Source organism: Biomphalaria glabrata, chromosome 6 (genome assembly GCF_947242115.1).
Source record: "Biomphalaria glabrata chromosome 6, xgBioGlab47.1, whole genome shotgun sequence".
NCBI lineage: Eukaryota > Metazoa > Mollusca > Gastropoda > Planorbidae > Biomphalaria > Biomphalaria glabrata.
In genome coordinates this window covers 27,556,398-27,579,523 of record NC_074716.1, presented here as the reverse complement: position 1 = coordinate 27,579,523, position 23,126 = coordinate 27,556,398, and the positions used below count along the sequence as shown (strand labels likewise).

The following is a 23,126-nucleotide window of genomic DNA, read 5'->3' as shown; positions in this document are numbered from 1 at the left end:
TTTAACTGTTTTCATTGGTTTCCATTCACCAGCGATATGATGCAATAGAAGTCTGCCAGAAGTGCATATTCCAGATGGAGCTAACCAAACCCACCAAGGATGGACTGTTTGGCTTTGCTGTTGAGGCTGAGCTAGCTGATGATCAGGACAGAGATGATGAGCTGAGGGTCTATGTCTGTGATGTCACCAAAGATGGAGTGGCTGACAGAAGAGGTGATTAACTGTAATGAATAATTCAACACCAAAACATTTAAGAGAAATTACAAAAATTTAAACCCTTGCAGTTTAAAAATATTAGGTAAAAATATTTGCTATCGTACATATTATTAGTTCTAGAAAGAAGTTTTCTGAATGAAAAAAAGTCATCTGACACAATTGCACTGCCTACACATTTCTTGTGGCTAATGTAATGGTAGATCCACGCTATGTGTGTCAGGAATATCATAACATTGTATTCTTGCCAGTCTCCACCTATAACATTAATACAACACTAGAAGAGGCTAGCTTTGATTATTTCTGTTCAACTAGAGGTAGCATAGTATATTAAGAAGTATGATAACTGAGCATTCACTTGAGAAACTTTTTGTGACAGAAAATTTTATTGAATTAATTTGGTTCAGAATATTTTCATTATTCTTTTTCTCATTGTCGAGCTAAAAATATATCTGTTAAACATTTGATTTTATTAAAAATATTCTCTTCAGGTTTTCGCCCAGCAATTTTATGTTATAATTACATTTCAACTGCTTAAACACATTACATTACAACTGCTTAAACACATTACATTACAACTGCTTAAACACATTACATTACAACTGCTTAAACACATTACATTACAACTGTTAAACACATTACATTACAACTGCTTAAACACATTACATTACAACAGCTAGGACAAGTATTGCTTCTTTCCTAGTGCCATGAGAGAATAGAACAGGTTGCCTAAATCAGCCAGGCAAACCAATTTCTTAGTAGAGTTGAAGAGTCTTACATGCACCACTAGATTAACTTATGGACACATAGGGCATAATTGTCTTCTCTTTTGAAAAACATCTTTAGGTTTAAGATAATAAATATGACTAATAGACCCTTTTATATAGATAAAAAATTAATTCACTTTTAGGCTTGAAAAATTATCTGCTGCCATCCAGTTTTTCTGACTAATGGGACATAATTCAGCTTTAGTTTTTTCCCTTATGTTATGTCTTAATGTACATCATCAGGTCTTATTGTTGGGGACGAGATTCTGGTCATCAACAGTAAAATTGTCTCAGAGCTGGACATGGTCTACATTGAGACTTTACTCCATGAGTCCCGCAGTCTCTTCCTGACTGTACGCAGCATGAGGACACAGCCTCCACGCACAGACTTCATCCAGAAGCACACAGATGCCTACATCAACAACATGGTGGTGCCTCCCCCTCCTGCACAGTCCAGATTGTCTGACAGGTCATTGGGGAACTTAATAGTACCAGCTCCATCAGCAGATAAAAGTACTAAAGGTAGTACCTCTTTATTCTGCATTCTTGTGAGAGTGTCATTGCTTACAGAGTGATAGTGAAATAAGGTTATTTATTTGTAACTGATTGTAATGCATATCTTCAAAACAAAAGATGTTTGTTTGTTTTTCTCTTTCAAATACTTGTGATTATGTTTATTGACTAATGTCAGGATTATAAATGTAAAAATATTTTTGTATGACATTTATAAAGAAAATAATATATTACAATTGAATTGCGATTGTAAATATGTTTTGTTTTGTTATTCTCCTTAGGCTGACTATCATGTATCTAATTTTTAATACTGCTTATTTCTCTAGAAGTTCCAGTTTTGTCAGTGGCTAAAGACAGAATATCTCGAAGTGTGTCCCCAGCACAAATTGATACACTCCTAGAGGTCAGAGTTCATTTTCATTTTTAATTTCTTTTTTAGTTTGTGCATAGAAAATTATTACAAAAGTGCATCCATATTTTTTTAAAACCTGTTTTAAACATAAAAATTAAGAAGGCTTATTTAAGTTTTGGTGAGACATTTGACATCATATTCACACTTTTCAGAAATAAAAACCTGGCTTTACTAAGTTCATTATAATAATGTTTACAGAAGGCGGAAGAAGTGACAGCCATATGTAGGAAAGAGGAAACTCTGACAATAACCAATGAGGATGGCACTGTAGTATCTAAACCTCTTTCTGATGCACAAAGAATGAGAAAAGCTATAATGGAACTGGTGGAAACTGAGCGGGCTTATGTCAAAGTAAAATCTTTTTTTTTGTTTACAAACATTTAACAAAACAAATATTTTTCCTCACTTAATTTAAAGTTATTTATGTATTTTTAAAAATTGCCTTTGCTGAGTGTAAACATTTAAAGTTGGTTTTTCAATACTAGCTTAGCTCTTAATCCAATCAGCATTTTTATTACTTTTAGTCAAGTCATTGTATTAGCATTACTATGTCCTTGTATTTTTCTCAATACGTTACATACAACTCGCATTTATCAACAAATCATGATGCGTTTCTGGCATTTAGTATTAATGCTGATGATCAGTTGTTGGATTGTAGCACCAGATAGCTAGTACAACTGATGTAGGGGTATTATATTTTAATTGAAAAACTTGAACAAACTTTAAAAAAAACAACTAAATATAAATTTGATTACTAAGCCTTTTTACAATACCTCTATTCGTCACTCCTTCATGGAGGGTGGGTGAACAGCTGATCTCAAAATTTGCTCTAATGATTTTCTTACAAAATTTAACAGTTGATCACTGAGAAAAGAATTACTTGGTCATTGGCCACATGGAGAAAACTTTAGTTTGATTGTTATAATTTTTCAAAGTAAAAAAAATATAAATGTAAATTTGGCTAGAGACTAAATATAGGTCTAGATCCAACATCGGTTTTGAAAGGACTATCACGTTCGGGAATTTCCAACTGTAAGGCTTTATTGATTCAATTGTTAAATAAATTAATGTTCAGGAAAATTTTGTGCATTGTCTTCTAAGTCTAAATCTAAATGCTTATCATTGGAATATTAAAGGGTGTACTAGATCTAGAGTTAGGGCCAGGAGTCTTTCTCGGGGAGAAGGGGAAGGGGCAGGGTAAAAAAATGTTTTTAAATCTAACATGCATTCATTTTTAAGACAAAAACAATCGCTCAACAAGTTACGTAAAGGAGGTATCGTCTTTTTAAAAATATATATTTTTAATGTTTGTCTTGTTTCATTACAGGACTTGAAATGTTTGACAGAGAGATACCTGGAGCCTCTCAAGGAGGAAACTTTCCTGACATCTGGAGAGATTCAGCAGCTGTTTGGTAACATTCAGGAGATTGTGGCCTTTCAGCAAAGGTTCCTTCACAGTTTAGAGGAAGCTGTAGAATCACTTTCAGATTTCTTTACCACAAATGATGCTTCTCATTTCAAAGTAAGTTCATGCATTATGTTGTTTTAAAGTTAATTAATGCAATATCTAGTTATAACAATACTTGATCTTGTAAGATGTAATGTCATCATGCATTATGTCATTATAAAATAGATTGATGCATTATTTTGCTCATATATTTGAAATATACAATTTTCAAATTACCTTTTTCTGTGATTTAATTACAGAAAATATATTCTAATACCCTATTGATTCAAAGTTTAAAATTTGGTAAGGCCTCAAAAAAATTATAATGTTGACTTAATGGAGGAGCTGGAATACTCATCGAATGGCCCGATGGAGAAAAACTAGAAAAATCCATTGCAACTGAAAAGCTCTCTGACAGCCACAGAGCAGAAAGGGAAGCACTAGAACTAGCTGCTACCAAGCTAGCAAGTCACCCAAATACACCACACAGTCAGATTGTCTTTCTAACCGATGCAAAAACAATCCTCCAAAGCTTGGAAAACTTTGATTTCTCCTATATAAAATGACTCAGGACAGCACTAATAGAGCTCAACAACAACAGCAAAAAAAAACTGTTATTCAATGGATACCAGCACATATAGAACTAGAAGGAAATGAGAAGGCTGACACACTCCCCAAGAGTGGGAGAACAAACTTACAATTAAACATTGCACTGTATCCCGAAGAAATGAAGAAACTAATAGTAAATAAAATAAATGATTAGTAGTTGATTATGATATTATCCCTGGTCTATCAGACCATGAGATCATAAAAATAAACAGTCAGATAAAGGCAGTAGCCAATACAAAACCCAAAAGAAAAATCTTACTCTGGAATAAATGTAATCTAACACAACTACACCAAGCTGCACTAAACTTTCAACAAACATTCTTATTAGAAAAAGACATTAACCAACCAGTCGATGACCTCTGGAATTTCATTAAAAACCATCTTAAAAGCATTATAGAAAATCATATAGCAACTAAATACACATCAAACAAAATAAATAAATGCTGGTTTAATAACAGACTAAAGAAGCTTTGTAAACAGAAGGAAAACCTATATAGAAAATTTAAAGAAACTAATGCAGAAAGAGTTTACAAAAAGTATATAAAAATTAAACACTTAACCCAAAAAGTAAGCAGACAGCTGCAGAGTGAATACATAAACAATGTAATATCTAAAGATAACAACAAAAACCTATGGTCATACATTAAGTCTAAGAAAATGGAAACAACAGGCATAGCACCATTAAAAGATGAACATAACATAATACATAATGATAATGAAACTAAAGCAAACATCCTAAACAAATACTTTGCATCAGCATTCTCAGCCCCAGGAGACAAAGACATATTACTGAATTTGAACCAAGTAGACAACATAGAAGATATAGTAGTACAAGAAAATGGAATTCAAAAACTATTAGCCAACACCAAACCAAATAAAGCGTCTGGACCTGATGGTATTCCAGCTAGATTACTCAAAGAACTAAGCAATGAGATAGCCCCAGTGTTCAAAATACTCTTTCAGGCTTCACTTAACCAGGGCAGAGTACCAAAGGACTGGAAAGAAGCTAATGTCACCCCCCTATTTAAAAAAGGAGAAAAATCTGACCCAGGAAACTACAGACCAGTATCACTTACCAGCATCATATGTAAAATCCTAGAACACATAATATGTAGCAACATCATAAACCACTTAGACAAACATAATGTCCTCACACCATACCAACATGGCTTTAGGAAATATAGATCATGTGAAACACAACTAATAGGACTAATTGATGATTTTTCAAAGGGCTTAGATAATAATGAACAAATAGATGCTATCTTACTAGATTTTTCTAAGGCTTTTGACAAAGTTCACCACCATAGTTTGCTTAAAAAATTTAAATATTTTGGCATTAATGGTCCACTGCATCAGTGGATTAAAGATTTTCTGATAGGGAGAGAACAAACTGTAATAATAAATGGCTCTAAATCAACACCGATAACAGTAAACTCAGGTGTACCTCAAGGAACAGTCTTGGGTCCACTACTATTTTTAATTTACATAAATGATTTACCAAATTGCATTACTTCAGGAACAAAAGTCAGATTATTTGCAGACGATTGCATAATATATAGAACAATAAAAACAACACAAGACACAGATATTTTACAAAGAGAATTAGATGAATTACATTACTTCAGGAACAAAAGTCAGATTATTTGCAGACGATTGCATAATATATAGAACAATAAAAACAACACAAGACACAGATATTTTACAAAGAGAATTAGATGAATTACATGTAGATTACAATTAGATGATCCAGACAAGATCGTCTAATCTTTCGATTCAGGACCGGACACAACAGAATGCGACAACACATGTACCTGAAGCTCAAAATTGGAACCAGTGAAATCTGCTCATGTGGAATGTCACCAGAGAAGGCTGACCATATCCTTCAAAACTGTTCTCTTTACTATGAGGCCCATACAGGACACTGACCCCAAAACACCCCAATAGAAAGAAAACTATATGGAGAGCTCCCTGATTTGGAAACCACTGTGCAGTTCATCTCATATATTGGTCTAGTCATCTGAGCGCTCCAACATAAAAATGAGAACGAGGAAGAAGACTTAATTTCTTTTACAAGCAAATTTACAGTGTGAATGTAGTCATACATGAAATTCTATATGAGCTCCCTGAAGCTAATAACTGAGATTACAGATCAAATTATGAATGATCTCCCTGAAGCTAATAACTTGAGTTAGATTACAGTTCAAATTATGAATGATCTCCCTGAAGCTAATAACTTGAGTTAGATTACAGTTCAAATTATGAATGATCTCCCTGAAGCTAATAACTTGAGTTAGATTACAGTTCAAATTATGAATGATCTCCCTGAAGCTAATAACTTGAGTTAGATTACAGTTCAAATTATGAATAAGGGCAGGCTTCTGTTCAATTTCAAATTTCAGCATTTTTGTTTTGTTTTACATGTTTTCTATGTTCATTTAGAATTGAGGAATATTAGATCCTATCCCAAACCTCATGCAGTCTGTGAGGGATGGCAGTGGGTAGGGTTTGAGCCATCAAGCCAATAGTCCAAAGAGCATACCACATGACCTGTCAGCTAACCATTTTTTTTTAGATGATAAAGAATTTTATTTGCCCACTGGTTGTCTTTATAATTTATTGTAAACTTTCGTTTCAGAGAGTTCTGTTTTCCTTAGGAGGTTCTTTCCTCTACTACGCCAACCATTTTAAAGTGTACAGTTCTTTTTGTGCTAGTCACTCCAGGTCTCAGAAAATACTGAATCCAGGTAAATATCTCTGTGTATAAAATAATTCAATTAACCAGACCTTGTTAAAGTTATAAATTGAGTGACTCTACTTCTTTAAATTAAAATTCTATTCTTATGTACTAAAAATGCAGTTATGGAATTAAGAGTATTTAATTCTTAGATCAGCTCTATTTCTATTTCTTAAAAGTAATGTTAAAATTTAATTTTGTATATTACAGATGCCAACGAAGCTCTGCGTGAGTTCCTGCGGGCCAGGAACCCTAAACAGCAGCACTCCGCCACATTAGAATCATATCTCATCAAACCCATTCAGAGAATTCTGAAATATCCACTTCTTTTGCAGCAGCTGTGCAATATGACCAATGTAGACACAGATGAACATCACCATTTATCAGGTGACTCATAATATTTTAACTGCTAACTACTGCTGTACAAAATTAAAATAGATTTATAATAACAGTGATTCTAAACTTTAAAAAATGAATTCAATATAGTCTCTCATTAACTGTGATTCTAAATGAGAAAAAAATTATTTCAATGTAGTCTATTTTGTTATGTTGTAGAGGCCTTGAAGGGCATGGAAGCAGTGGCAGAACATATCAATGAAATGCAGAAAATCTATGATGAATACGGATCTGTATTTGATGAACTGTCCAAGTCATACAAGGAGAATAATCCTCACAAACCAGTAAGATTCATATTGATTTTGTATTCTAAATAAGAGAATCGCTACACTAATTTTTGTTAAGGGTCCTTCCATTTTTGTATTTGGTTCATATTAAATTGATAGCAAATAATGTGTATTTAGTAAATAGCTTTATAGGACACTGTCTAAGGTATAATAATTATCATGCTCATGCATTTTCTGAAATTTTTAACTCTGAAACCTATCAAAGGACCAACCAAGATTTTCTTTTTTTTTTTCTTATCCACCAAAATAAATAAACTTTAAACCATTTCTAGTTCCTGACTTGTTGATACAAAGCCTAGTAGTGCTGGAATGTAGGCCATCAAATTAATCTGTTAAACCTTTCAATTACAGCCAATTGAACTAAATGTTGGTGACCTACAGATGTATGGGACAGTGGAGTGGGTCAACATAGCTGACCATATGGGTAAGGTGAAGAAGTCTGCAGAGTTTGAAAATGTTGTCTTTGTCTTCAAGGCTGGTGTCACATTTTTATGCAGGGAGAGATTAAAGAGAAAAAGAGCCAAGGTACAAAGTCTGTTCTTGATTCTTGACATTTTAAACTAGTGAGATACTTACAGCTTTGCTACTGACATTATTTCTTTCCATTATTTCTTTCCATTATTTCTTTCATTATTTCTTTCCATTATTTCTTTCCATTATTTCTTTCCTGTATCAGAGCAACACATAAAAGAAGAAAACTCTTGTCTAGATAAGATTTTTTTTTAGATAAGAAATCTGAACTCTGTTTTATTCAAAAGCAAATTTTAAAAAAGTAAATTAAATAAAATGTGTTTTAATGTACATTTTATCAAGGGACAAAAACTCTATCCATCCTTCCCAGTAGCATTATAGCCCATGGAGGGCTCTGACCTGGTTCAGCACATCTTTCCATTCAGATATCTCTTGAGCTTTACATCTCCATGCCCGAACTCTTTAAGTTGTTGTAGATCTGCTTCCACATCGTCATCTGATTGTATTCATGGTCTGCCTTTGGGTCATCTGCCTTTTGGTTTTTGCTGGTATAGGACAAAAGCTTATATCAACCACCAATTTTCATTGCTAAGCTAAGCTCAATTAGACAAACCAATGTGGATCTTAGTCTTACTAGGCAATGACTAGTTATTGCATAACTTTTAAAGATAATTAATTAAGGCTGTTTCTTTTCTATAAGTCAAGGAGTAATTAAATTTTATAAATAATTAATTAAGGCTGCTTCTTTTCTGTAAGTCAAGGAGTAATAAATTTAAATGTCTTTTTATTTCAAATGTTTTTAATCAATGTAAATTTAGGCCTATTGTAAATTAACATTTCTGATATTTGTATTCTCCGATTGACACTCTGGACATGAGGAATATGAAATATTTAGAAATGTTACTTGTGCATTCTGTACAATTTTTCTATTTTTTAACTCAGTTTATCAACAATAGAGCTTAAACTAACACATGTAATGTTTTTCTTTTTAATAAGAGTTTTACTTTAATACTAGCTTGTTTACAAAATAAATAAATGGTCTATAAACATTGATTATTATTGAAAACTCTTAAAGTATCAATTTTTAAAATATAAATCTTAAGTTTTAGATACAGCATTATCTTCTCTTTGTAGAAACATCTGTAATTTATGAGATAAAATTTCATTTGACCTAGTACAAAGTTTTAGGATATCAAAAATGAGTTTTCCTTAAGTCTTCTAAATATTTTTTAGCTAAATTTATTTCGGACAGTGTTGAAGTTCTTCAAAAATTGGGTCTTTTATTTAAGATTCAGCAGTTCTGGCTAAATTCATATTTTGACTCTGAGTGGAATTCACCTTTGACCTCTTTGTCTGTTGCAGTCCCTGTCTACAAGGTCTTCTCTCATTGAAGTGTCAGAGACCACAGAAAGATTTCGTACTCTGATACCAACTCAGGAGGTACAGATCAGGACAGGGAAAGTTGGTGACATGGATCGACATTACTGGTGGGATCTGGTCCACTCCAGATCAGAGCATGAAGGTCGGCCAGAAAAAGTGTATCAGTTTTGTAATAGGTAAGTATAACATTCCACATTAGTGCCTTGTCTTGTTCAAATACTTTCAAAAATTAGTCTTAAATTATCTTGCAAAAAAAATAAAAACTTATTCTCATAGAATAGAAAATTGTACAAGTTACCTATAATAATAGACATAATTGTTAAGTCGAACAGATAGGTTTAGTATTATATGAAAAAATTAACAATAAATTAACAATCTTTGTCCTTTTCATGTAGATTCTATGCTGTGTAAATAATGTATTTACTAGAGTTAATGAGAAATTGGTAGAATAGAAAGATATTTTAAATGTGTACCAATTTATTTTTCTACACTTGTGTTTTCAGTACCAGTGAAGCCAAGTCAGATTTCATGAAAGTCATCCGGCAGACTATCAGGGAAAGTGTAAGAAAGATGATCATTCCCAGTTCCACTCATCATCATCCTCTCACCAGCAGCAGACCTTACTCTACCTCTCCCACACACATGGCCCTGACCACAGACACAGACTGTGCTGGGGGGATCTCTTCATCTTACCCCTCCCCTTCCTCCCATCCTCACCCCCTGTCCAGTCCACAGCTGGCTCTGTTTAAGCGACGAATGAAGTCATCCGATGCAGAGAGACATTCCATGGACTTGGACAACAAGGTCAGTGAAATGGATCTGGACAGTGCATTTAGGACTAGGAGTAAAACTATAGGGGACTTAAATGAAGCGACGATGGATGAATCTGGTGGATTTGTCCCTGGCACCCTAGAGCCAGCAGTGCCAGATAAGAACAATAAGGAAAACAGTTCCTGCTCCTCCAACTCCAACTTAAGCTGCTCAAGCCAAACTGGTAGCCAGACAGGCTCTGCCAAGCTTCAGTACGCCAGCACTGACCCACTTCACTATTCTTCCAGCTCCATTAATTCAGGAGACAGGGCTGGGGCATCATCACCTGTCTGGAAACGGGTTGACACGAGTTTAAAACCTGGTCAGCAGCAAGAGGACAGCCATTCAACAAAAAGCGGTGGGGGCAGCAGTAACAATTCTGCAGAGAGCATTCCCCCTCCACGACGTGATACTAAAACCGTAGTGTTTGCTCCCCTGCCTGGTGGCGTCCCTCCTCTGAAGGATACTGAGTGCTGAGTTTTACTTCAAATTATAAATAAAAAGATTAATTCTCAAGCAGCCCAAGAACTCGAGGCTGAATACATTATGTGACTACTGGGCTCAAGTCTGAAGTCTGTCCTAGTATACTGCACATCAGTCACAAACCAGTTTTTTTCAGCAGATAGTGCTGGCCTCATCACCTGGACCACAACCTAATCCTTCAATGTGTCTACGTTTGATTACAACGCTTGTAAAGTAAGAAAAGAAATACAAATAAAGGATTTGTCTCCAAGAGATGAAGTATACATAATATACATTGCAACAGAAAACAAATGTTCTTTCATCACTTCTCAACAATGATGCAATATTGTTCATGTTTATTAACTACACAATAAATTTGTTCACTCGATTATCAGTGAGTAAACAGAAGTTGTAACCAAAGGATGTTTTTCTATAAGGTAATGATGAAGGCAATTAGAAAATGGCTAAGACAAGACGCCATCATCAATGAAAGAGTGGGAGTCATTTTAAAGCATTTGCTTGTCATGCAGTATTAATACTGAGGCTTTCGTTTCTCAGAAATGTCTACCTGTCAAGTTGCAATTCTCATCTTGATGCTATCTGACAGGGAGAGAGTGCCTACAACTTGTCAGTCTCTGGAAGTTCACTCCCCTTATATGAAGAGAAACCAGGGGCACATTCTCACACAAACTACATGACTGGTTTGGATGCAACCTTTTTGGACCCATAACTATTGTCATCATCTTTTGGACCCACATCATCCCCACTGCCAAAGAATGATCCATGCTTGCTGATGTGTTAGTTATGTTATTGGAAAACAAAATCCCACCAGAAACGGGTAAAATCCCCAAGTTTGCCAAATGATGACTCAAACAAAAAATATTTTTGTATCACACAAAGCTGTATATCTGTTGTTTTTGAACAGTAACAATATTTCTACACATTTGCAAAAAAAAAAAAAATAATAAAAAAAGGAACTTTTGACTTTTATCAAATCTGAACTATTTCTCTTAATACATTATTTGTACAAACTTTTACATTTAGTTCTTTGGTCAGCCATTTGTCTGAAACATTTCTTTCAAATATATATTGATCTTATCATTTAACTCTATCCACCTTTGTCAAGCCTGGTCATTTAATGACTCAAATATCAAGTTTATATTATAGTTTAGAGCCTTGCTTTTCTTTATACAACTCATTTCTATTTTGATTATATTTGAAGGAAACTCAATAGACTTGTGCATTATTATAAGTGTGAGCTGAACTGTCTGATTGATTCTCAATACAACTTGACACTAGCTGATTCAGATAGTATTTCATCACAACTTACTGAGTCAAAACATTGGGCTAGCTCCTGTTACAATTCATGTATTTCATGGGGCTAGCAACTTATGCTACTGGAAATGTGTCACCAAGGGTTAGCCTTTTTTTGGCTTATGCTAAATCTGAGGCATCTTACACATTTTGGGGATAGCAACTTATATAATAGTTAATGTTACATTTTTCAGCAGGTTCTACTTGCATAGTCAATTTTCTGCTACTTTTTACATTTACAGCTGCGCCATGTGAAATAAATTTGGTGAGATTTTCATTTAAATTAAAATAAAAAATTTTACTTTTTAGAGTTTCATCACGGAAAAAAATTACAGAAAGAAAAACATTTAGTTTGTTTTTTTATTATGATTTTTTTTTTTTTTAGTTTCTCATCCTGGGTTTTTTTGTTTGTTTTATGTTTTTTTTTAGATTTCAGTTAGTTGATTTTCTTTTCAAATGTTTTTCCTCTTTCTGTAGTTGGTGCCCTTAGCATTGTGTGCTGTAGACTAAAAATATGTGGTGGTCTTTACAGAGTATGTTTTAGCTTTTTATTTTCTGTAAATCACAGAATGTTCAAAATTGATAATTGTTAGAAACAAAAAAACGTTACAGCAAACGTTAATAACATTTTGAAATTACAGTTATTAAGTTTTTAAAACTTATTCATTACTTATTATTTATTGTGTCTGCTTCATGTCTTTTAATGAAGTTTAAACACTTTACTTTGTTGATGGGCAGACATTTTTTGTCCTATTTACTAATCTCAATATTTCTCCTAAGTTCCCTGTGAGAATATTTATAGGGATCATGTTTTCTTTGCACAGCCATGTATATTTATAGCTGTATCTATGTTACAGTACATTGTAAAGAACACAATTTCTATTGTAATTTGTATTATCTAATCTGTAAATTTGTTTTATTTTGAAAAAATACTCATGCTAAATCGAGCATGTCCCACCACTACTGGTGAAGGCTAGTGACAAGATTATGTGTAAACTTTCCTTTGTTTATTGGATATTTGAATTGCATTTCCTCTTTAACTTGTTTTGATATATATGCATCTAATTTATCTCATTCATTTCTTTTGAATGGTAATCTTTTCTTCAACAAAACTGCATTTTGTATTTAACATTTTTTAAATTCAAATTGTGACAGAACATGCATCTTTTCAAACCAATAATGCCAGTAAATGGTCTCTTTGATATGTAGAGTTAACTGCCTCTGTTAATTAACATATAAGTGCAGACAAGTAAACACAAAAAAAAAACAACTTTTTAACTATAGATAGGCTACCAATCTTGAAAGAAATATATTTATAGTTCTATAATACAATAAAGTTTCACGCCAAATTGCCTGTTGATTGAATAACAAGAGGCACACATTTTTTCTTTTTAAAAGTTGAACTATTTGTACTCGACCTGTACTAATAACACTTGACATTTGGTACACTGTGTACAGAACTGTAAAATGAATATTGAATTGGACAAGGCCATTCACTGGGGGACACATTTGTTGTAACTAATTAAAGAAAGGAATGACATGGACTATCATTCTAAATATATCTGGCTGGACCCCCATGAACAAAGTTGTAATACAGCCAATAATTATCTTAATTATTTCAAATAAAAACAAATGTTACAATTAAAAGGCTTGCAACTATGTGCTAAAGACCACTTCCAACTTTGGTTCTATCCCAGGGCTGAGTGAATGGTTCTGACACATTATGGTTTTATCTTTTCTGGTTACATCTTGGTAACTGTGAAAATTTTAAAAAACTTGACTAGAAAATAAAAGAGCCCATTCACTGGCTATTTAGTTGGCAACATTGCTTTTATAATTGTTTGATTTCTTTGTTTATCTCTGCACCCAAGTTTGAATGTCTTATAGACTTGTGTGTATCATTATTTGAAGAACTCAGTTTCTTGTGCAATGACCAAGTTTACCTGGAAACATTTCCTAAGTGATAAGTTGAAAGTCCCCTTTCTATTTGTTTTTACTATTAATTTTTAAATGAATGCTAGAACTAAAAAAAAAAACATTCTGAACTGTACATTTTAAAAATAGAGTTATCTCACTTTGGTTTTAACAAACGATTTCACTTGACAGGCTTTTATGGGTAACATACTCCAGAACATTGGGTGCTAGGTTTGAAAGAGGTGGGTCATTTTAGAAATGTATCTTTAGAAGCAAAAAAGAAAAAAAGGAAGTAATCTGTATGAAACATGAAATGTAAAGATTTATTATGTTAATAAGTTAAATCATTATGTTTTTAAGTCAGTGAAATATAAAATTGATTAATTAAATCGTTATGTTTTTAAGTCAGTGTGAAATATAAAATTGATTAAATCATTATGTTCTCAAGTCAGTTAAATATAACATTGGGGATTAAATCAATTTCTTGGGTTCTGTGCAATACACTTTTTGGTCTGGTTTCAATGTTGAATCAGAGTTTTAGTGTCCACTGCTTTTTGCCTTTAGCTTATTGAGTTCTCATGTGTTGTATTTGTTTAGTTTATTAAGGTATCATGTGTTGTATTTATTTGTTTCTGATTCCTAGATCTATACACACAACAATGTTGTATTTATTTGTTTCTGATTCCTAGATCTATACACACAACAATGTTGTATTTATTTGTTTCTGATTCCTAGATCTATACACACAACAATGTTGTATTTATTTGTTTCTGATTCCTAGATCTATACACACAACAATGTTGTATTCAGTTGTAGCTGATTAGGTTTATCTTAACTTTCACAGTGAATAATTGTAAACAAACCTTTTGTTTTAACTAACGTCTTCTTGAAAACTCAATCTATTGAAGACATGTTTAAAAGTATCTTGATAACTTTTAGGAGCTTATGGTTAATAATAATTTTGTAGAATAGATGTAAGGTCAGAATGTATAAGTGACCACAGTCCATTCTAATTTTGTTAAAGAATACAAGGCCTGAATGATCAAATCAGAATGTAGAGTTCCACTGTGTTACCTGTTGCAACATTCTGAAGTAGCCCACATGTATCCACACTTAAATAGTACATGGAGTGAACAAGAAATGTCTTGCAGATTATCTTCTTTTCATTCTCTATGCTGAAAGCCAATGAAGACCTCAATGTTTGGTTTTCTTGCATGCCTCATTGACTGCTGAAATCTGATTTGTCTGGCTAGAAGTATTATGACAATGATAGAACATGTTTGTAGTCTCTCTTAGGAGTATTTTCTTGAGTTCTTCAATCAGTATTGGAGAGCCTCAATGGAAAACACTTTCCACGGCTTTAAATTCTTTTTTCATTTATAAATTCGATATATTTTATTTTTGTTGTACTTATACCTAAATCATGCATTTGTCATGAAGTTTACAAGCACCTCTAACTGCATTGGTCAACTACATATCAAGTACACCCCCCCCCCCACCCAAAAAAAAAAAAAGCAACCTATTTAAGGCTTTTATTAATACAGATTATGAAGACACCATTATTCCTTGAAACACTAGTCTATTCAATAAAGCTCCTTTTTCTTCTATGCAAATTTAGCAGTTCTCTAATTCCCTAACTTAGTTAAGGAATTCTGACAATTTTGGTAAAATAATTTTTTAATCAGACAAAAATAAAAAAAACTGAACACAATTAGTTTGAAGTTTGATAGGCCAGTGTTTCCCAAACAGTTTCCTTAACGGAACACTTTGCACATTCTGAGTAGTTACTGGAACACTTGCACATTCTGAGTATTTACTGGAACACTTTGCACATTCTGAGGATTTACTGGAACACTTGCACATTCTGAGGATTTACTGGAACACTTTGCACATTCTGAGGATTTACTGGAACACTTTGCACATTCTGAGTAGTTATTAGAACATTTTGCACATTCTGAGTAGTTACTGAAACACTTTGCACATTCTGAGTAGTTATTAGAACATTTTGCACATTCTGAGTAGTTACTGGAACACTTGGCACATTCTGAGTAGTTACTGGAACACTTGGCACATTCTGAGTAGTTACTGAAACACTTTGCACATTCTGAGTAGTTACTGGAACACTTTGCACATTCTGAGTAGTTACTGAAACACTTTGCACATTCTGAGTAGTTATTGAAACACTTTGCACATTCTGGGTAGTTACTGAAACACTTTGCACATTCTGAGAAGTTACTGGAACACTTTGCACATTCTGAGTAGTTACTGGAACACTTTGCACATTCTGAGTAGTTACTGAAACACTGTACATTCTGAGTAGTTATTAGAACATTTTGCACATTCTGAGTAGTTACTGGAACACTTTGCACATTCTGAGTAGTTACTGGAACACTTTGCACATTCTGAGTAGTTACTGAAACACTTTGCACATTCTGAGTAGTTATTGAAACACTTTGCACATTCTGGGTAGTTACTGAAACACTTTGCACATTCTGAGAAGTTACTGGAACACTTTGCACATTCTGAGTAGTTACTGAAACACTTTGCACATTCTGAGTAGTTACTGAAACACTTTGCACATTCTGAGTAGTTACTGAAACACTGTTTATTTTTTAGAGAGATGAATTCACGTGCTGTAGTTAGTGGGAAACACTGATCTCATTGGAAAAAAAAAATATTTTCAGCAGCATATGTTTTTGAAAGTCCAAATAAAAAGTTAAATAAAATACAACCTGGAAAATACCCTAGTATAAAGGGTTTCAATTCTTAGTTCAAATAACTATCATTGGGGGAACATCAGGTTTTCAAACATGTTCTTGCTGGATCCATCCCTCCCCCCCCCACCCATACCATTTTTTTAATTTTTATTTTCATGTTTACTTTTAGTGTAAGCTTTGGAGTGAAGAGATATTTTTCATTTAAACTTTGCTTCAGAGCCGTTAAGAGCTATGTGCCTGTTATGCTACAGCAGTGGTTTTCAACCTTTTTAGCTCTGCGACACTTTTTACTGTTCCCCAACCATAAAATATTATTCTAAAGTAACTGCGCTTTGGATAATGTTATATCTGATAACCATTGCACCTGTTTTATGTTTAATTACGAAATAATAGGGCATTTTATTTTAACTAAAACTTATTCCTGCCTATAATTAAATTCTTAAAGGTTTGTTTGAGATTCCTTTTTATGAGTTGTTCCGAAATGAAAATATTACCTTCAATAACATGTACTATTAGAAAATGGCCAAACAGTTAAATATAAACGAAAATGCTTTTCAAATAGCTCACAACTTGCGCGAACTTCACCATAGGAATACTATCTCTGATTGAAACTGTTACAATATTTATTCTATGACAATACAAAGTAAAAAATCGTTCAGATTCATTTCTCTACAACAGCTATGGAACCTAGCCTTGAACAACATTAGGTAATAATTTCAAGTTTTACACTTTTTAAAAAATCCATATTTCTTTTGATCTTAGGCGACCCCTACAAAATTATCATTCGACCTCCCAAAGGGGGTCGCTACCCACAGGTTGAGAACCCCTGGGCTACAGCCTTTGAGTGATATGTGAACTATCTACACCAATTTAGAACTGCTATTTCAAATTATTTCAGATTTACTTTGCAAAAACGTTGTATCACTAATTCTCCCTCTTATATTTTTGAGATACCGTAGGCTACATCTAGTTTGTTTGACCAAATGAAATGTGCTGTGTTAGAACTGTCCCCACTGAACAAATGTGTTCCTGCCAAACTCTTGTGTGAGACATGAAATGAATCCACTTTGTCCAGTGTCCATCTAATTGTTCTCATGTGTATTTAATCTTCAATTATTTTCTTTTTGTGTTTAGACGACTATGTCTTTTAGCCTGCCCTGGTCACAATAAGATACAGCCATTCTTTTTATGTCTATTTGTCAGCTAGAATGTATTTAGTATATCTATCATTAGTGGAATTTTGTTGATTGAAGATAGACAAGACTATTAACTACAGGTCTGAATATTAGATTTTAAAAAATTATTAGCTCATTTTTTTTCAAGTGGTCAGTGGTCATCAATAGCTGAAAAGAAAATATATTCTACCAAGGATTTTCATAAAACGTGTTTCCTAAGTCAACCTCAACCACACAATTTTGTTCTCCTTTGAGTTCCTTAGTCTGAACTATCAAATCAAAACTATATTTTGTGTACTTACAAATGAATAAAAATGAATGTAAATAAAAACAAATGAGCAAGTACTTATCACATTGCATTTATCTCCACCTCTGATTATGTTTGTATCTTTATAATGCTTCCATTTGTTTTATTTTCAAGGCTTGTCAAGTTGATTCTGGGGTTCGAACAGCTGCCCACTGCAACAGCCAGACTGCTTCTTTCTCTTCAGTTTTCTTGTTTCGAATAATTTTTTTTTGTCATAGTATTGTGTTACATTTTTTCGTTTGTATACAAATAATATGATTCTCTCAGAGATCAGCTTATCTGGCTTTGTTGTTTCTTTGTCATTTTGAAACATTGGCAACCCTGCTGCAAGGCATAAGCTTGCGTTCATCCGTTGAAGAGCATTTGTTTCTGAAGAGTTTTTAGTTTTGTTTTTAGTTATAAAAAGTTTTCTTTGCTGTTTCATTAATCTAATTTTGTTGACTTTTTGTTTTTAATAATTTTTTTAATTGTTTATTTTACAATGTCAATAAAGATGTCAATGAATTGTAACACCACATTTGTTGTCACTTGTTTGGTCTTAACACCACTCACTTTTGCAATGGAATTAATTCAGATTGTAAGGTATTCTTAGACGCGGGATCCCAGCGCTCGTTGCTTCAGCTATTGACATCGTATGGACAAGTTTGTTCCTGACCTTTTCCTGTCTTATCCAATCAAGTTCTCATTTACATTTGGATTCATAAGAATAATAAAATCCATTGGGTAATTTATTCTTATTAAATAGATTAAAAGTTTAATAAGCGTAGGAAAAAATAACCCAGTTAAGAAAATCATGAAAAGGAAAAATAGAATAATTGTCTTTTTTTGAACGTTTGCACATTATAGATGATGGATTGATGGACTGGAAGATTCGTTTGGATCACTATGTATTAGAAAAACAAACAATTGAATTCACGCTGCCTAATGAGAAGTTAGTAGGCCTACAGTTTTACGGAAAAGGTGAACTGAGCCAATTACATAGTTCAAATTTAAGGGATACTAGATTAATACTAAGGGCAAAAGAAAATGCGGGGTAGCTTTATGATGTGGGCCGTTCCAATGGTAGTGCCAAAATAAAATATGTGAGCGGCTCTGCCAAAATAGACAATGTACAGCAAATCAATTAATTCAAAACAGCGAAGCACTAGTCCCAGGAAAACTAAAATTCATGGGCCAAGGCCATACATTGGGAAGTGTTAGAAACTAGATTTGAATGAAGCCAAAACTTTGTCCCTACACCTTTGAGCAGGGCTTGATGAGCTCGTGTTTAAATCTTCATAGAATTGGTTTTGGGACTTAAGGATTCAAACAAGAGTGTATTGTAATAAATTGGGGAATAAAACAACGGGCGTAGCCGGTGGGTAATTCTAGTATGATATAAGTCTCTATGAAACACTAGTTTCTAAGTAATGAATTCGTTTTTCACAAAGCAAAACAATATTTTGTAGTCTTGAACTAAGAAAGAAAAATAGTATTAAGCTATAGGGGGCCTACTATTTTCAATTATGTCAGTTACTTGGTTTTCCTGACAATCTGAAATAAATCTAGTAGACAGCTGTCACCTTGCAATCTGAGCTGAATCTAGTAGGCCTACATAACTGTCACCCTACAAACTGAACTATTCTGAACTGAATCTAATACATAACTGTCACCTCACTATCTAAATTGAATCTAGTAGGCCTACATAACTGTCACCCTGCAAACTGAACTATTCTGAACTGAATCTAATACATAACTGTCACCTCACTATCTGAATTGAATCTAGTAGGCCTACATAACTGTCACCCTGCAAACTGAACTATTCTGAACTGAATCTAATACATAACTGTCACCTCACTATCTGAATTGAATCTAGTAGGCCACACAAGTGTCATCCTACATTCTGAACTGAATCTAGTACACAAGTGTCACCCTGTTATTTTAACTAAATCTAGTACATAACTGTTACCCTACAATCTGAACTGAATCTAGTGCACGGGTGTCGCCCTACAATCTGAACTAAATTTAGTACATAACTGTTACCCTACAATCTGAACTGATTCTAGTACATAACTGTCACCCTACAATCTGAACTAAATCTAGTACATAACTGTTACCCTACATTCTGAACTAAATCTAGTGCACGGGTGTCGCCCTACAATCTGAACTAAATTTAGTACATAACTGTCACCCTACAATCTGAACTAAATCTAGTACATAACTGTTACCCTACATTCTGAACTGAGCCTTGTACACAAGTGTCACCCTGTTATTTGAACTAAATCTAGTACATAACTGTTACCCTACAATCTAAACTAAATCTAGTGCACGGGTGTCGCCCTACAATCTGAACTAAATTTAGTACATAACTGTCACCCTACAATCTGAACTGATTCTAGTACATAACTGTCACCCTACAATCTGAACTAAATTTAGTACATAACTGTCACCCTACAATCTGAACTAAATCTAGTACATAACTGTTACCCTACAATCTGAACTAAATCTAGTACATAACTGTTACCCTACATTCTGAACTGAGCCTTGTACACAAGTGTCACCCTGTTATTTGAACTAAATCTAGTACATAACTGTTACCCTACAATCTAAACTAAATCTAGTGCACGGGTGTCGCCCTACAATCTGAACTAAATTTAGTACATAACTGTCACCCTACAATCTGAACTGATTCTAGTACATAACTGTCACCCTACAATCTGAACTAAATCTAGTGCACGGGTGTCGCCCTACAATCTGAACTAAATTTAGTATATAACTGTTACCTTAAAATCTAAACTAAATCTAGTGCACGGGTGTCGCCCTACAATCTGAACTAAATTTAGTACATAACTGTCACCCTACAATCTGAACTGATTCTAGTACATAACTGTCACCCTACAATCTGAACTAAATCTAGTGCACGGGTGTCGCCCTACAATCTGAACTAAATTTAGTATATAACTGTTACCTTAAAATCTAAACTAAATCTAGTGCACGGGTGTCGCCCTACAATCTGAACTAAATCTAGTACATAACTGTCACCCAATTATTTAAATGTTATTCTATTTTCTCGTTTTCAACTTTCATAAAACCGGTCTATCAATATCTTACTTAAGCCTCAAGTCATTGATATTCATCCACGACAGAGGTAAAGAATTTTGGGGCTTATGTGTATGTGTGTGTCGCGATCCGCATCACCTCAAAATAAATATCACCATATAAACACAAACACACACTCCATATCATGCAGTTCCTGTTTAGTGTACTGCCTGTATAGTGCACTGTCTGTATAGTGCAGTTCCGTGTAGTGCACTGCCTGTATAGTGTATTACCTGTATAGTGTACTGCCTGTATGGTGTACTGCCTGTATAGTGTATTACCTGTATAGTGCACTGCCTATATAGTGTATTACCTGTATAGTGTACTGCCTGTATAGTGTATTACCTGTATAGTGTACTGCCTGTATAGTGTATTACCTGTATAGTGCACTGCCTGTATAGTGTATTACCTTTATAGTGCACTGCCTGTATAGTGTATTACCTGTATAGTGTACTGCCTGTATGGTGTACTGCCTGTATAGTGTATTACCTGTATAGTGTACTGCCTGTATAGTGTATTACCTGTATAGTGTACTGCCTGTATGGTGCACTGTCTGTATAGTGTACTGCCTGTATGGTGTGCCACGTGTTTTGTTCGATTCATTAAAGACTTGACTGCTAAAGTTTTACAGTTTAAACTTAAACAGTTGTCATGTAGACTAACTCGGAACTAATCTGTGAACCAAGTGAGAAGTGACGTGTTCACATCCGGGAACATCCAGAATGTCAGCAGAAATCACGTGACATCACACTTGTATTTATCGAAAGCTTAGATTCTAATTTTCAGAACAAATGGTTGGAAGTACCGGAAACAACATACGTGACTTCCGGTCAAACGTTTCTTCAAAATGTCAAGTAGCCTACTCTTCCTGACCTCAACGACCACAAGGCAGGTGAAAAAGACCTCCCACTCCCAAATTCCTCTTCCTTCGTTTCGGTGAACTGTTGTTGACAATGATGTTGTGTGAGAAGGACAACGAAATCTACTCCCACACACACACACATTGACACACACACACATACACATGCATACAGCTCATGCTCCAGCTCCATCCTTAAATTTTGTAATCGACTGGCATTCGATCTTATCCAAAAAAAATGATCTCCAAGCTGATCAATGGGCAGCCACCACACCTCGGTATATAGAAAATGTAGAAACCTATTTCTATGTAACTCAAATGTATTTATTACCAATCAATCACAGTAAAGGTTCTCACAAACCGTTTTGAAACCCTGCTTGTTGTTTCGCGTTGAGCTAATAATGCTTATGAACCTTTCCAATATTAGTGATTAAAATGTTTAGAAAAAAAAAAGATACAAACTTTGGTTTTTACAAAGGAAAAGAAAGAAAATGTTTGCTTACTACTTTAAATTGAAAAAAAAAAGCTAAAAAAAAAAACACAAAAAGAAAACACAAAGCTGAGATTAAGTTTAGTTTGGATCAGTCAGGAGATTAGAGGAGTAATAGATCTAGACCTTGATCTAGAATCTAGAATTTAGGCTAACAACAATAAGTCAGTGTAATTACAAATATATTTACCAACTGCCATCATACAGTGCAACTTCATGCTTTTTAGTTTTCTCACTGCGCTGTGAGATCTAAACCAGTTGGGAATAAGGGGGGGGGGGGAGGGGAGAAAGAAAGGGCTATCTGTGTGACTATTACCGTAATCACTTTTTTTTCAATGTATTTATTTAAAAAAAAAATAATTAAAAAGTTGAACTACCTGATTTGAATTTGAGGCCTCTTGTCGCATTAAGCCTCCTCAAGCTAATATGCTAACCACTGTACTAATGTAACTTATACCACCACACCAGTCAAGTACAATTTCATTCCCTTATTCGATTCCAAACAAAATAATTAATTAACAATAGTTAATTAGCTAATTGGTTACTTTTTTTTAATTGCTTCTTGTTTTGTCAGGTAAAACAAAAAAATAAGAGAGCAAAATTTCAACTTGATCTTTAATTGGAAGAAATAACTTGTACAAAGTTCTGACCAGACAGACAGACAGACAGAATGAGTTGATATAAGTTTTGTAGAAAAGCTTTCCCTAGGACGAGTATAGAGCCTGGAAATTTAGCGTTAACTCCCTAAATGCGTTATTTAAGCTTTAAACA

At 33.9% G+C, this 23,126-nt stretch overlaps 1 protein-coding gene across 4 annotated transcripts in view; it reads left to right on the top strand.

Moving 5' to 3' along the window:
* LOC106068964 (protein still life, isoform SIF type 1-like) overlaps positions 1–18,438 on the top strand; it is a 239,627-nt gene extending 221,189 nt beyond the window's left edge. For 2 of the 4 annotated variants that reach the window (XM_056033600.1, XM_056033599.1), the window contains exons 16-26: positions 33–213; positions 1,224–1,502; positions 1,820–1,896; positions 2,104–2,256; positions 3,233–3,427; positions 6,597–6,705; positions 6,906–7,082; positions 7,251–7,375; positions 7,730–7,903; positions 9,212–9,405; positions 9,733–12,080. In XM_056033600.1, coding sequence (XP_055889575.1) covers positions 33–213; positions 1,224–1,502; positions 1,820–1,896; positions 2,104–2,256; positions 3,233–3,427; positions 6,597–6,705; positions 6,906–7,082; positions 7,251–7,375; positions 7,730–7,903; positions 9,212–9,405; positions 9,733–10,516 — 2,448 coding nt within the window. In that variant the 3' untranslated portion in view covers positions 10,517–12,080. Of the gene's footprint in view, positions 1–32; positions 214–1,223; positions 1,503–1,819; positions 1,897–2,103; positions 2,257–3,232; positions 3,428–6,596; positions 6,706–6,905; positions 7,083–7,250; positions 7,376–7,729; positions 7,904–9,211; positions 9,406–9,732; positions 12,081–18,042 lie in introns of those variants that run through there. The other 2 variants (XM_056033602.1, XM_056033601.1) reach the window with 2 other exon arrangements.
* Positions 18,439–23,126: the final 4,688 nt, after the last annotated feature.